This window comes from Dasypus novemcinctus, chromosome X, assembly GCF_030445035.2.
Source record: "Dasypus novemcinctus isolate mDasNov1 chromosome X, mDasNov1.1.hap2, whole genome shotgun sequence".
NCBI classification, from domain to species: Eukaryota; Metazoa; Chordata; class Mammalia; order Cingulata; family Dasypodidae; genus Dasypus; species Dasypus novemcinctus.
Genome location: NC_080704.1, coordinates 187,597,339 through 187,613,232, shown reverse-complemented (window position 1 = coordinate 187,613,232; position 15,894 = coordinate 187,597,339). Strand labels below are relative to the sequence as shown.

The window sequence follows — 15,894 nt, the reverse complement described above, 5'->3', positions numbered from 1 at the left end:
GTTTCCTTACATTATTGTCTAGGAGATTTATGTCCTGGCTTTTATGTTTAGGTATTTGATCCCTTATGAGTTGATTCTTGTATAGGGAGTAAAATAGGGTCTTTGTTTTTAAGATTTATTTTATTTAGTTACCCCTTGCTGCTTGTACTTGCTGTCTGCTCTGTGTCCATTCACTGTGTGTTCTTCTGTGTCTGCTTGTCTTCTCATCTCTTTAGGAGGCACCAGGAACCAATCTTGTGACCTTCCAACATGGAAGAGAGGCACTCAATTGCTTGAGTCACCTTAGCTCCCTGGTTTGTTGTGTCTCTCATTGTCTTTCCCTCTGTGTCTCCATTTTGTTGCATCATCCTGTTGCATTAGGGCACCACGTAGGCTGGCTCTCCACACAGACCAGCTCTCCATGTGGGCCAGGTCTCTACGTGGGCCAGCTTGCCTTCACCAGGAGGCCCTGGGAACTGAACCCAGGACCTCCTATATGGTAGATGGGAGCCCAATAGCTTGAGCCACATCCACTTCCCCTCTTTCATTCTTTTGGTTATGAATATCCAGGTCCACCAGCACCTTTTGTTGAGATGGTGATGCCCACTCTGTTTCTAATTGAGAGGGGGTTTAGATCCCATGGGGCAGATGGATGGAACTATCTTGCTTGAGTTGCAGACATTCTCTGTTCCTTGGGAAGGGTGTTGTCCATTGTCCTCTCCTTGTTCGTTGTCCTGAGTCCATTGAACTGGAGAGTAGGTGTTGCAAGTCTGCTGAAATTCAGGGCTCAACTGGCACATGGACAGACCAAAGATTTAAGTCTCTGGGACATATATTTATCAAGTATAGTGTTAATTATAGATTAAAATAAAAGGAGCCAAAGAGCCATGTGTAGGGAAACTATAAATGAGTTTAACTCTGTTACATTGGGGAGCATAAATTCCAAAGTAAGTCTCACTAAGAGGGTGCCAAACTCCTGAGCTTGTTTTCCCTGCTTACAGTTTCTGGATGTCTCCAGACACCTCAGGAGTCCTGCTATTTGAAGCACTGTTTGTTGTGGCAGTCAATGAGATCCTGCTGAGAGTTGCATAAGCATAACCTCCGGTGTTGCTGCCTCCCTTCACCCCTCCTCCTAGCCTTTGTTATCTCCCTTTTCCAGCCGTTGCTATCCTTCCCGCCAGTCCCGTCCACTTAGCCAACTCATAATCTGCCCCCTTTCTTAATCACCGCCTACTTCATAGCTGCCTGCACAGTTCTGCCTATCCACTACCGCCCCGTAGTTTACCCGCCCCAATTCCTACCCCTCCCTTGACCCGACCTTATATAATCAAGTGTATTTCCACAATAAATTGGACTAGCTCATTCTCACAAGCTGTCTCCATGGTTTTTACCACGCGTCCCCCACGCCTGGAGAACCTAGGCCTACGCGTTGGCCTAGGGGCTCACCGCCGAGCCGTGGAAGCCCACCCGGTCCTCGTAGGTTGCTAACTTAGAGTAGCAGCCCACAGCAGGGGTTGCTAACTTGGAATAGCAACACTCAGCAGGGGGCTCGCCCGGGATCCTTTCCTTCCACCGCCCTCCGGCCCCTCTCTGCTGCTGCTGCTGCTGTCTACTGGCGACCATTTCAGCTCTCCAGGTAGGGACCCCATCGCCGTCTTTTCTTCTCCCACTATGGGCACCTCTCTCTCCTCACACCATACCCCTCAGGTTCGGCTTTTAGCCGCCCTGCTTGATACCAATGGAGTCCGCGTTTCCCTAAAACAGCTCCAAAAATATTGGGACCTGCTACTCCCTCTTAATCCGTGGCTCGCCACCTGCCAGCTCTGGAGCCCAGACACATACTCTCGACTCATAGATCGAGTCACCTCCGCCATAGAGCATGAAAAGCGGTCTTTCCCGCACGGCCTGCTGCCTGCTCTAGTAGCCATACGCGCCTGCCTCCTTGGTGCACCATCAGAAGCCATCCGAGACAAATCAGTTAAGCAACCCAATGACTATGAGCCCGATGATCCTGGCGACCCAAATTCTCTGTCTGACCAGCTCGCCGCCGCTCTCGAGCGTGAACCTCCCCGCCCGCGCTCCCCACGGCCCGCAGAAGCCGCTTCAGTAGCTCCTCAAAATAGCGGACTTTCTCCTTTTTCTTCCACCTCTGCCCAAAATGGCGCACTTCCGGCTTCTTCTTCACCTATGTCCGAGCCCACCGGCGGGAACAAAGGCGCCTCCTCTCACCTTTACCCGCCTCTCCCTGTCTCGTCATCTTCCGGCCCTGCCCCGGACATAATGTCGCCGCCATCTTGGCCGGCCCCCGGAAATGACGTGACTTCGCCGCCATCTTGGCCGGCCCCCGGAAATGACGTGACTTCGCCGCCATCTTGGCCGGCGCCCAAAAATGACGTAACTACATCGCCATCTTGGCAGGCGCCTAAAAGTGACGTCGCCGCTCCGCCATCTTGTCCAGCGCCCAAAAATATCCCGCCGCCAGTTTGTTGCCGCCTTGACGCTGCTAAGCCATCATTCTCTCATCTGTTTCCCGCTACCGTTCATCCCTCGCCACCACCGTATGGCAGCAGCTCCCCACCTGCTTCTAGCGAAGCACATTCTCCCGCCCCCCAGCTATACCCGCTCAACCCGCTGCCCACGCAGCAACGCCCTCAGACTTGGCTTCCCTTCACAGCTGAAGAAGTTAAAACTCTTCGCAAAGCTGTTAAAGAAGACGGCATAGGTAGCCCATATGTCCAACAATTAATAGAAGAGTTAGGGGTTCAACTTGCTCTTCCTTATGACTGGATTTCTCTAGCCCATTCCATCCTTCCGCCAGGCCAGTTCCTTGAATGGCGTGCTTACTATCAAGTAGCTGTTGATAAGCAAGTGGTAGAAAATGTCCAGGCGGGTATCCAAGATCCAGCTGATGCCTACACAGGAATTAACAACTATGCTGACCCTCGTTCTTATATAAACATAGATCCAGGGTTTTGGCACCGAGTAAAAGCTCTTGTCCAGCGATCGTTCTCTTTAGTTTCTACCAAGCAGTCCACCAAATTTGCGCAAATGCTTCAAGACTCGCAAGAAACATTTCCAGCATTTGTCGCACGCGTTTTAGAAGCATGCCAGCGGAAAATTACTAACGAAGATGCTCAGTTTGTGTTAGCAAAAGAACTCATTCTCGATGGGTGCCTTGCACCCTTCCGGGCCGTTATTCTTCCTATCCGTGACAAGCCAATACATGAATGGGTATTGGCTTGTCGAGATATTGACCCACAGACTAAAGCACTTACTGCTGCCTTCGCTTCTGCCATGGCTGTGTCATCTGCCTCCACTTCTGCCTGCTTTCGATGCGGTCAGCCCGGTCATTTTGTCCGCGAGTGCCCTCAACAGGCAGCTCCCCGCCCTGCCGTAGCACTGCACAGACCAAGAGGCCCCCCCACACCATGCCCGCGCTGTGGCAAGGGGTATCACTGGGCCCGCGATTGCCGCTCATCGCAACGTATCTCCCAGCCTTTAAACTTCCAGCGGGGCAGGCCTCAGCCCCTCCCCCAAGAGGCCCTCCAGAGAGCTCCAAAACCTTAATGTGGACAATGCCTATCAAACGTCACCAAAAACCTTCCTTAGAGCTTAAAATAAACGGACAATGGCTTGAAGGGCTCTTAGACTCTGGTGCTGAAATCTCTTGTATTCCCTTTGAAATCGCCGCCTTCAATCATTGGCCCCTCGAAACCGGCCCTCAAGTCATCGGCGCCACGGGAGCTGCTACCTCCTGGAAAACCTCCCAGCCTCTGCATTGGAGCGACCGAGAAGGTCACGAAGGCCAGATTCGTCCACTCGTCCTTTCTTCAGTCCAAACCATCCTGTGGGGAAGAGATGTACTCAGCCAGCTAAAAGCTCGAATAACCACAGAAGCCTTCATAGCTGCACCGCCCCCCCCCCCTTATAGGGGCCACTGCTCCCATCTCAAGACCTGACCCTATCCCTCTGGAATGGGACACAGAGGAGCCCATCTGGGTCGAGCAGTGGCCCTTGCCAACTCATAAACTGCAAGCTCTCTCTGCCCTCGTCGAAGAACAGCTACAAGCAGGGCATATTGAGCCATCTACCAGTCCCTACAATTCGCCAGTCTTCGTCATCAATAAGAAGAACATGAGCAAGTTCCGCCTCCTTCATGACCTTCGAGAAATTAACAAACGTATTAAGCCAACGGGATCACCTCAGCCTGGTTGCCCGCATCCCACTGCAGTCCCTCAGCATTTTTATGCAGCCACCATTGACATCAAAGATTGCTTTTTCTCCATTCCTCTTCACCCGCGAGACTGTCCACGATTTGCGTTTACAGTCCCGCGTACCAACAATCAAGGAGCAGCACTCGGATTCCAATGGCGAGTACTACCACAAGGTATGCGGAACAGTCCAACTATATGTCAGCTCTATGTCAATCATGCCATTGAGCCGCTACGCTCTAAGTTCCATCCAGAGCACACATACATCATCCACTATATGGATGACCTTCTTTTAGCAGCAAGTTCTAAAACACTTCTCAATGATCTACTCTCTGCAGTTACGACAAACCTCTCAAGTCTTGGATTAATAGTGCAACCTGACAAAGTCAACCCCCAGCCACCTTTCCAGTTCTTAGGCTTTCATTTTCATCAATATATTCGGCCCACCAGCCCGCAAATCCATGTTTCTGATCACATGACGCTGACTGAGCTCCAACGGCTTTGCGGACAAATCAATTGGCTTCGATCAGCACTCCCCATCACAACAGCGCAAATGCAACCCCTTTTCGAGCTCCTGCAGACTAAGTGCAGTCCATCCGCTGCAGTCGTTCGCCCCATCACCATCACCCCAGCTGCCAAAGAAGCCATCCAACAAGTAAATGCTGCACTCCAGCAATGCCGCCTAGAGCGATTCTCTCCTGATCTCCCAATCCTTGCCTTAGTTTTGCCAACACCAGTCACCCCAACAGGTCTCCTATGGCAAGATGGTCCTCTTCTTTTTCTACACACGTCAAAAAGTAAACTCCCAAAAATCTGCCCATTTACAAGGGCTTGGATCACATTAGCCACTGACTTAGTACTTCTCTCCATACAAACGTACAGCGTCCCGCCACACACCATCGTTTGGCCCTTTGATGCAAAAGAAGTTACCTCTCTCATCATGAATAATGCCCAAATGCAAGGCCTAATAGAATTCTTTCGTGGCTCTTTTGACAATCACTATCCGCATCATCCACTACTACAAGGGGTATCTCAATTAGCATTTTCCAACCCGTTCCATCCGCTGCCCGCAAGAAAGCCAATTCCTTTTGCCATCACTGCTTTCACCGATGCTTCAAAAAAGGCATTCGCTGCTGTCATATATACGCCAAGAGAACCTAAGCCACAACAATTGGTGTTTGCTAATGACTTTTCTGTCCAAACAGGTGAACTTTTAGCTGTCGCCGCAGTCCTCAATCTCTACCCGGACCAGCCTCTTAACATCTTCACAGACAGCTTATACACTTTACAAGTGTGTCGTAGCCTCCCGCTTGCTACTTTCCTACCCAGTGACTTAACTATTGACCAAGCACTCGCTTTTGTACAGCGACTGCTTGAAGAAAGGCAACAACCCTGGTTCATTGCTCATATCAGAAGTCACTCTGGCCTGCCAGGACCGCTAGCTCAAGGAAATGCCCTTGCCGACGCTTTAGCATCCGGCCGCCATGTATGCCCAGTTGCCATTCAAGAAAACCTCACTGACAAAACAAGACTGGGAGACTTTGTCAACCAAGCTAAGCTCCTACACTCTCAATTCCACTTCTCAGCGCGATCCATTCAAAAGCTCTTCCCAGACCTCCCCATTGAAACATGCAAACATCTTGTGCGCTCCTGCCAAACATGTGCACCTTTGCTGCCTCTTGGACCCTTGCAGCCCCGCGGAGCTAATCCCCGCGGCCTACGGCCTAACTCCCACTGGCAACTTGACGTCACACACGTTAGCGCCTTTGGACGCCTTAAGTATCTTCATGTTGCAGTTGATACTTTCTCGCACCTGTGCTATGCCGTGCCCCTCACAGGAGAGAGCGCTAAACATTGCACATTGCATCAAAGCACTCCGACAAGCCATTCTATTCATGGGAATTCCCTGGGATCTCAAAACCGACAATGGACCAGCCTATCGCAGTGCCACCTTTGCCAGCTTCGTACAAATGTACCACATCACACACCATTTTGGCATCCCCTACAATCCACAAGGGCAAGGAATTGTTGAGCGCACTCACCAACAGCTCAAGCTACTCATTCAAAAAGAAAGAGCTTCCTCCCCCCATAAAGCCCCTGCTGACGTCATCACTGCCTGCCTTATTCATCACAATCTCCTGACCTTCGATGACAAGGGACTTTCCCCAACCCACAAACATTGGGGACCCATGTGGCAACCCTCGCAGTCCCTCTTGTTCACTGGAAAGACCCTGCCACAAATCTTTGGCAGGACCCGGCTCCCTTGCTAGCACAGGGGAGAGGTTTTGCTTGTATCTTCCCAGACTCTGAGCCACAACCACTCTGGGTTCCTGGGCGCTATATCAGGCCTGCCACCGACCCCAAGGTTCCCCTTAATGATAAGTACCCTATGCCCTCCGTGAGAGACAACATTGACAGCGGAGGCCCAGATGTCGCCCCATTCGCTCAAATTCAGCACCAACCAGCCCCTCCCTGAAATGCTTATATTTAAATAAGTGCTCTCTCCGAGTTTCTTTCTGCTGATTGCCCCTCCTCTATGAGGGCTCTCTTCTCCTTCTTTTGTCATTACAGATCTCTCAAAGGACCCAACTCTGCATACTCCACAAGAAAAGCCTTTGCTACCTCCGCAACCCGCCGTTGAAAAGTGCCTGACCTTCACCAAAACGTGCTTTATAGTTCATCAGAAAAGAACTCTCAGTGCAGATGCTCCTCAAGCTCCCCTCACACCCACTCTTACTCTGCTTCTTTCTTGTAATTTTCATTTTCTTAACAATCTTCTCAGCTGTTTGCCTCGCAGCTACAGCCCCAACAGATTGGAACCTCCGTCAACGCCTCCTCCTCGCTGTCGCCTTTCTACTTTTAATTGGCATTTTCACCTCTCTCCTCATCCTTCTCCCATGACCACTATACGCCCCCAGGTAAATTCACCCGAGTCTACCTCTCCGACACCGTCGTCCATGGGAACCACACCAGCTCTTTCTCGCTGCGAACGACGTCGACAACGTTTCTTTGCCCGCCGCCTAAGCCGTCTTTCCCTTGAAGATGATGACCCCATCGAACGCCAAGTTCTCCAACTCCTCCGACGAGCCCGCTCTGTTCACACCCCCGCCTCCTGTTCCCCTACCCTCCCCTACCTCATCCATCTCCTCATTCTCATGTTGTCTCTAGCCTCCTCTGCCCAAAGCTCCTCCTCCCATCAGCCATTCAACTGGACCCTGCAGACATTTCCAGAAAAACGTGTTCTCGCTTATAATGTTACTAGTGTCGCTCCCTCCTTTTTCACGCACATCTGCCCTCTTGCTGGAATTTCCTTCCGTCCCAAATGCCAAGTGAGTAACATCAAAAAAGCAAAAGTAGGCTTCCACCATTCCTCATCCTGTCGAGGCGGGAATACAGCATGCCTGCTTTCTCGAAACAATCGTCTCCTTGGCCCTCAATTTAACCCTGTGTCTGGTTTTTACATCTGTCCTGCTAGTGCTCGAGGTTGTCATGACCCATCACACTTCTACTGTCCCTCTTGGGGATGTGTGACCATGGCCCATGGATGGTCCGGCGCCCCCAACAGAGACCCGTATCTCTCTCTCCAAGTAGCCAACAATTCCCATTGGGACTTCATTTCGCTGACAGTAAAAAACCCAAACGACGATACATGGCTGGCCGCTTGCCCCTATGGACTCCGGTTGTATATGAGCAACTATGATCGTGGCGCTTTGTTTGAAATCCAAAAGCGTGTTGTCTCCGCCCCACCCTCTGCTATTGGTCCCAACCACATCCTTAACCCTCCTCCCTCACCCACTGTTCACCTTCTTCTGTCCTCATCTACTCCCCTCAAAATCTCTTCCACCTCGGCCGCCGTCGTCCCTTCTACAAGCCCCACTTCCCCCCCCCCGCTTCAGGTATACAACCACATCCTCTCATCCCCTCTAGTCCCTACTTCAAACTCCTAAACGCCTCCTATTCCTCTCTCAACGCCTCCCACCCCAACCTCACTCGCTCTTGCTGGTTGTGTCTTTCCCCCAGCCTCCCCCTCTATGATCCACTTGCTATCCCTTCACCACTCTTTACTTCCTCCACCGACGATTCCCCCTCTTCCTGCAATTGGAATCAATCTACTCATGTCCCACTCACTTTTACGCACATCTCTTCCAAAGGTTTATGCATTCACCCCCGTTCTTCCCACACTCCTAGCCTTACTGCCTGTGCCAACTATACCTCCCCAAACATCTCTGCCAAATACTTAGTTCCCCTAAACACCACCCAATGGCTCTGCTCTTCCACCGGACTTACCCCATGCTTATCTGTTGCCACACTTAACAAGACCAAAGAAACGTGTGCTCTCATCCTCCTCACGCCTCGAGTCATCTATCACACTCCTCTACATTTCTTTGAACCTTTGACCACACTCAAGAAGCTATTTACCTCCACAAACACGAACCTATTACTGCTGTACTCACTGTCACTTCCCTCCTAGCTACAGCTGGAGCTGCCACTGGTGTTGCAGCCCTAGCCACACAAGCCTCCGCCCTCCAAAACCTCAGACAAGCAGTAGACTCTGATATCATCTACCTCCGAGATGCAGTCAAATATCTTAGAGACTCCCTCAATTCCCTTTCAGAAGTTGTCCTGCAAAACCGCCGAGGCCTTGACCTCCTCCTCCTCAAAGAAGGTGGCCTATGTGCAGCTCTGGGAGAAGAATGCTGCGTCTATGCCAACTATACCGGTTTAGTAGACTCCAGCTTAAAAGAACTTGAAAAAGGTCTCAACCAACGCCGACTTGAACGAGCCCAAACTGCTGGTTCCTGGGGCTTCCTGCAGCCCCTCCTCCCCTATCTCCTCCCGTTACTAACCCCAGTTCTGCTCATCATCCTAGGTCTCACCGTTTGTCCTTGGGCCATTCGACGAATCATCCGCCTTGCGAAAGATCATGCTGACAGTGTATTTTCCTCATTTGTTCAAATCCATTACCAACGTCTTGCTACCTCTGATTCCATTCCTCAATCTCGACCACGTCCTCACCCCCCTTCCCACCGTACTTCCCGCCTGTGAAGCTGCTTGCTGTGAAACTCCCTGACTTTAGCCGCCGGCACGGGTTTGTTTCCCTCGGCGTAAAGGGCTTGGGTGCACCCTCCGCCCCCCTTTATTGCTATACGTCTGAGAATTCTTCGCAGTTAAGCTAGCCACAGCGCTATCCACCCCAAAAAAGCGTGCGCAACATCACGTTAGATATTTCGTCTAGCACCGGCACGCACCAACCCTAAGGGCTATGCATACATTCTGGCCAAATGATATGTCATTTGCCCATCGCCAGTCAATCCTGCCCTCTTTTTCTCTCACCCTCCACAGCCCATCCCTCTACTCTCTCACACCTTTTTTTTTATAAAACAAAAGGAGCAATTGTTGCTGCCTCCCTTCACCCCTCCTCCTAGCCTTTGTTATCTCCCTTTTCCAGCCGTTGCTATCCTTCCCGCCAGTCCCGTCCACTTAGCCAACTCATAATCTGCCCCCTTTCTTAATCACCGCCTACTTCATAGCTGCCTGCACAGTTCCGCCTATCCACTACCGCCCCGTAGTTTACCCGCCCCAATTCCTACCCCTCCCTTGACCCGACCTTATATAATCAAGTGTATTTCTGCAATAAATTGGACTAGCTCATTCTCACAGGCTGTCTCCGTGGTTTTTACCGCGCGTCCCCCACGCCTGGAGAACCTAGGCCTACGCGTTGGCCTAGGGGCTCACCGCCGAGCCGTGGAAGCCCGCCCGGTCCTCGTAGGTTGCTAACTTAGAGTAGCAGCCCACAGCAGGGGTTGCTAACTTGGAATAGCAACTCACAGCACTCCGGAATGACCTCTTGGTTCACTTTGAAATCTCTTAGCCATAAAAACTCATTTGTGTTTAATATTTTCCCGTTTTGGTCAAGGCCTCTTAACAGATGTATTGCTAGTTGGTGCTTGGTAATAATCACTCAGTGCCAGAGAGGTTCATTCCCAGGGGTCATGACCCATGCTGGGGGAAAGCTAGTATGCTTATATGCTGATTTTGGCTTAGAGAGAGGCCACATTTGAGCAACAAGGAGGCTTTTAGGAGATAACTCTTAGGCAATATATAATACTTGGTTCTGTTTCAATTTCACTTATATCATAAGTATAGTCATCAATATCAAGGGCCTGGCATAATGGTCTGTCTTCCTTCACTAGGCACTGCCCCTGTACTCAGGGGATTCTTGCTGTCCTATTAGAGAATGTAGAAGAACTCCCCAGATTTGGAACTTAATATTCTTTCAGTTGTGTGGCTCTCGACCCACTCAGACAAAGCCCTATGAACAGTTGAACATATTCATATACCTTAAAGTCCTGCCCCAGGTGAACCCCTCACTATGTATCATCCCATCACTGACACCCTGCACCAGTGACCCTTCTCTGCCACAGTTGTGATAATTCTCTTATCCAAAAATGAAGCCAACAAATACCAAATAAAGTTAATAATAAAATGAAATAATGATAGTTTTAAAACTAACAAATAAAATAAATAAATAAAAATTTGAAATAAAAATATTTTAGGCATTTTGCCTTTCCTCACTGTAAGATCTGTTGCTTTATATGTACAGTGACATTTTCTTCCATATATTACTCAGATGTCTTTTTTTCCCATTTTATCTTCAAAGAAGTTTTAGGTTACAGAAAAGTTACATAGAGAATATAGGGGATACCCATATACCCAAGGCCCTTCCCCTTTTCAACTCTCCCTTATTAATAACATTTTATATGGGATGGTGCATTCGTTACAATTGATGTACAAAATATTGAAGCATTGCTACTAACCATCCATGGTCAATGGTTTAAATTATGGATTACATTTGGACTGCACACTTTCATAGGTTTTGACGAAATTTAAAATGGCATGTATCCATTTTTGCAAGACCATTCAGAACAATTCTAATGCCCTAAAATGCCCTATGTTCCATCTATTCTATTCTTCCCTTCCCCTCCCCTTGGAACCTATGGTAAACACTAAGTTTTAATTTTTGAAAAATAAGGTTCATAGTTAATAGCAATAATACTGAGGGCTTGACATAGCAGTATGTTTTCTGTAATTAGACACTGCCTATGTTCTCAAGGGATTCTTGCCCCTCTAATTGAGAACATAACAAGACTCCCCAGGATGGGAGTTTAATATTGTCTTGAAACTATAAGCAGGGCAGATAGCTCAAAAATTCAGGACCTTGTCAGTGGGTCTTATTTTGGAATTTATGTTCCCCAGTGTCACAGAGTTAGACTCATTTATAGACTCATTTTTAGATCTTTATTTTTATCCCCCCCCCTTGTGGCTTTTTGCATGCTATCTGCTCTCTGTGTCCATTTGCTGTGTCTTCTTCTGTGTCTGTATTTATTTATTTTTTATTTTCCCTCCCCCCTTGCAGCTTGCTTGCTCTCTGCTCTCTGTGTCCATTTGCTGTGCACTCTTCTGTGTTTTTTTTTCTTGTCTCCCTTTTTTGTTGTTGTTGTGTCACCTTGCTGAGTCAGCTCCTCATAGCACCTGCAGGCCAGGCAGTGCTCTGAGGTGCCTGCGGGCTGGGTGGTGCTCTGCAGTATGCGGGTGAGCCTGCCTTCACAAGGAGGCCCTGGGATGTGAACCCAGGGCCTCCCATATGGTAGACGGGAGCCCAACTGAGTGAGCCACAGCTGCTTCCCATCATTTATAGATCTTTTATACTCATAGATCATTTATAAATCTTTGGTCCGTCCATATGCTAGATGAGCCCTGAATCTCAGCAGAGTTGCAACACCTACTCTCCAGTTCATTGGACTCACCCAGAACAACCAACAAGGAGATGATGATGGACAACACCCATTCCAAGGAACAGAGAGTGCCTGAAAACTACACTCATGATAGTTCCAACCATCTGCCTCATGGAATCTGAACCCTCTGTGTTTAGTAGCAGTACTTCAATATGGGTTCATCAGTTGTAACAAATGTATCACAGTAATGAAGGATCATATCATCTGAAAATAGTGAGATTCTTAAATCTTCCTTTCCACCTTTGATGCCTTTTATATAATTTTCTTCCATAAGTGATTGCACAAGTACTTCTAACAGAATGTTAAATGGGAGCAATGACAGCTCCTGATCTTAGAGGGAAAGATTTTAGTATTTCCCCATTGAATATGATGATAGTTGTGGGTTTTTCATATATATCCTTTGTCATGTTGAGGAAGTTTCCTTCTAGTCCCATCTTTTGAAGTGTTTTTTAATCAGAAAAATATGCTATATTTTGTCTAATACTTTTTCTGCATCAATAAGGATGATCATGTGATTTTTTCCTTTTGATCTGTTAATATGGTGTATTACATAAGAGTTGAACCATCCTTGTACACCAGGGATGAAACCCACTTGGTCATTTGATATGTTGTTGAATACAATTAGCAAGTATTTTGTTGAGGATTTTAGCATCCCAGTTTATTAAAGAGATTGGTTTTTACTTTCCCTTTCTTTTGGTGTCTTTATGTGGCTTGTATTAGGCTTGTATTGTATTAGGGTGATGTGTTGGCATCATAGAATGAGTTAGCCAATGTTTTCTCCACTTCTATTTTTTTAAAGCGTTTAAGCAGGATTGGTGTTTGTTTTTTCCTGAATTCTTGGTATAATTCAACTGTGAAACCATCTGGTCCTGGGTTCTTCTTAGTTGAGAGGTTTTTGATGACAAATTCAACCTTGTTACTTGTGATTGTTCTGCTGAGTTCATCAATTTCTTCTTTTGTCAATGTAGGCTGTTTGTGTGTTTCTAGAAATTTGTCCATTTCATCTAAGTTATCCATCTTGTTGGCATACAATTTTTCAAAGTATCTTCTTATGCTACTCTTTATTTCTGTGGGGTCAGTGGTGATATTTTATGTATTTACATCTACTCTCTTTTTTCTTTGTCAGTTTAGCTAAGATTTGTCAATTTTATTAATCTGCTCAAAGAACCAGCTTTTGGTTTTGTTAATTTTTTCTAGTGTTTTCTTATTTTAAATTTCATTTAGCTCTCCTCTAATATTTGTTATTTCCTTCTTTCTACTTGCATTGGGATTAGTTTGCTTTTCTTTCCTTTTTTTTTTAAAGATTTATTTATTTAATTCCCCCCCTCCCCAGGTTGTCTGTTCTCTGTGTCTGTTTGCTGCGTCTTGTTTCTTTGTCCGCTTCTGTTGTCGTTGGCGGCACGGGATGTGTGGGCAGTGCCATTCCTGGGCAGGCTGCACCTTCTTTCGCGCTGGGCGGCCCCCCCCACGGGTGCACTCCCTGCGCGTGGGGCTCCCCTATGCAGGGGGTACCCCTGCGTGGCAGGGCACTCCCTGCGCGCATCAGCACCGCGCATGGGCCAGCTCCACATGGGTCAAGGAGGCCCGGGGCTTGAACCGCAGACCCCCCATGTGATAGACGGACACCCCAACCACCGGGCCAAGTCCGTTTCCCTACCTTGCTTTTCTTTTTCTGTTTCTTCCAGGTGTACAGTCAAGTCTTTGATTTTAGCAGTTTCTTCACTTTTTTTTTTAGTTTCATTTTATTTATTTCTCTCCCCCTCTCCCTGTTGTCTCCTCTCTGTGTCCATTTGCTGGGTGTTCTTCTGTGTCAGCTTGCATTCTTGTCATGTGGCACCAGGAAACTGTGTCACTTTTTTTGTTGAGTCATCTTGCTGCATCAGCTCTGTGTGTGTGCAGTGCCACTCCTGGGTGGGCTGCACTTTTTTTGCACAGGGTGGCTCTCCTTGAGGAGCACACTACTTGCACATGGGGCACCCCTGCATGGGGGACACCCCTGCATGGCATGGCACTCCTTGCATGCAGCAGCACTGTGCATGGGCCAGCTCACCACATGGAACAGGAGGCCCTGGGTATCGAACACTGGACCTCCTATATGGTAGGCACACACTCTATCAGTTGAGACACAACTGCTTCCCTCTTCACTTTTAATATAGGCATTTATGGTTATAAATTTCCTTCAGCACAGCTTTTGCTGCATCCCATAGAATTTTTTAAAGATTTATTTATTTATTTCTCTCTCCCCTTCGTTGTCTGCTCTCGTGTCCATTTGCTGTGGGTTCTTCTGAGTCTAATTGTCTTCTCTTTATTTGGCACTGGGAACAGATCCTGGGACCTTCTGGAGTGGGAAAGAGGTGCTCAATCTCTTTCAACACCTCAGTTCATTGTTCTGCTGCATCTCTTTGTCTCTCTTCTGTGTCTCTTTTCATTGCATCATCTTGCTGAACCAGCTCTCTGCTTGGGCCAGCTAGCCATGTAGGTCAGCCATCCTGCATGGGCCAGCACTCCAAGTGGACCAGCTCTCCACTTGGGCCAGCTCGCTTGAACGGGCCAGCTTGCCTTCACCAGGAGGCCCCAGGAATCAAACCCTGGACCTCCCATATGGTAGATGGAAGCCTGAGCCACATCGGCTTCCCCCCATAGGTTTTGATACATGGTGTTGTCATTTGCATTTGTTTCAAGATAGTTACTGATATCTTTTGCAATTTCCTTCTTGACACACTGATTGTCTAAGAGTGTGTTGTTTAACTTCCATATCTTTGTGCCTAATCTGGTTCTTGGCCCCTTACTGATTTCCAGCTTCTTTCTGTTGTGGTCAGAGAGATTACTTTGTATAATTTCTATCTTTCTGAATTCATTGAGAGTTGTTCTGTGGCCTAGCATGTGGTCTATCCTGTAGAATGATCCATGTACACTTGAGAAGAACATATATCCTGCTGTATTTTGGTGTAATGTTTTGCATATGTCTTTTAAGCCCAGAAACTGTAATGTATTATTCAAGGTCTTTGTATCTTTATGGGCCCTCTGTCGAGAGGTTCTGTCTAATGGTGATAATGGTGTATTAAAGTCCTGTGCCATGATTGTTGAGGCATCTATCCCTGCACTTAGTTTTTTCAATGTTTGCCTCATATATATATTTTTAGATTTATTTATTTATTTCTCTCCCCTCCCCCCAAGTTGTCTATTCTCTGTGTCCATTTGCTGCGTATTCTTGTTTTTGTCCACTTCTGTTGTTATCAGTGGCACAGGAATCTGCATCTCTTTTTGTTGCGTCATCTTGTTGTGTCAGCTCTCCGTGTGGGTGATGACGTTCTTAGGCAGGCTGCACTTTCTTCGGCACTGGGCGGCTCTCCTTACAGGGCGCACTCCTTGTGCGTGGGGCTCCCCTACATGGGGGACACTACTGCGTGGCACGGCACTCCTTGTGCACATCAGCACTGAGCATGGGCCAGCTCCACACGGGTCAAGGAGGCCCGGGGTTTGAACCGTGGACCTCTCATGTGGTAGATGGATGCCCTAACCACTGGGCCAAGTGGTTTCCCTGCCTCATATATTTTGAGGCACCCTGGCTAGGTGCGTAATAGTTTATGATTGTTCTTTCTTCTTGATAGATTATCCCTTATATTGTCTTTTACAATAGTTTTAGATTTAAAGTCTATTTTGTCCAATATTATTAATAGTATAATATTGTATATTATATATATATTATATTATATATATTATATATATTATATACTATGTATATAATAGTAATAGTATAGTTACTCTTACCTTTTTTGTTTATCGTTTGCATGTAAAATTATTTTCAAACCATTCACTTGCAATCTCCTTGCTCACTGGTTCTAAGGTGAGTTTCTTGTAGACATCATATAAATGGGGTCACATTTCCTTATCCATTCTGCCAATCT

General features: G+C 47.6%; 1 protein-coding gene across 1 annotated transcript; it reads left to right on the top strand.

The window, feature by feature from the left end:
• Window positions 1-1,457: 1,457 nt before the first annotated feature.
• LOC131277102 (endogenous retrovirus group S71 member 1 Env polyprotein-like) lies at window positions 1,458-9,398 on the top strand. Its single transcript, XM_058290986.2, has 2 exons — window positions 1,458-1,615; window positions 6,762-9,398. The coding sequence occupies exon 2, from the start codon at window positions 7,088-7,090 to the stop codon at window positions 8,135-8,137; it is 1,050 nt and encodes a 349-aa protein (XP_058146969.1). The 5' UTR covers window positions 1,458-1,615; window positions 6,762-7,087; the 3' UTR covers window positions 8,138-9,398.
• The last annotated feature ends 6,496 nt before the right edge of the window (window positions 9,399-15,894 follow it).

What these genes read in the sequence shown, in the direction of transcription:
- LOC131277102 (XM_058290986.2), top strand. Translation starts at nt 7,088, where the DNA reads ATGACCACTATACGCCCCCAGGTAAATTCACCCGAGTCTACCTCTCCG.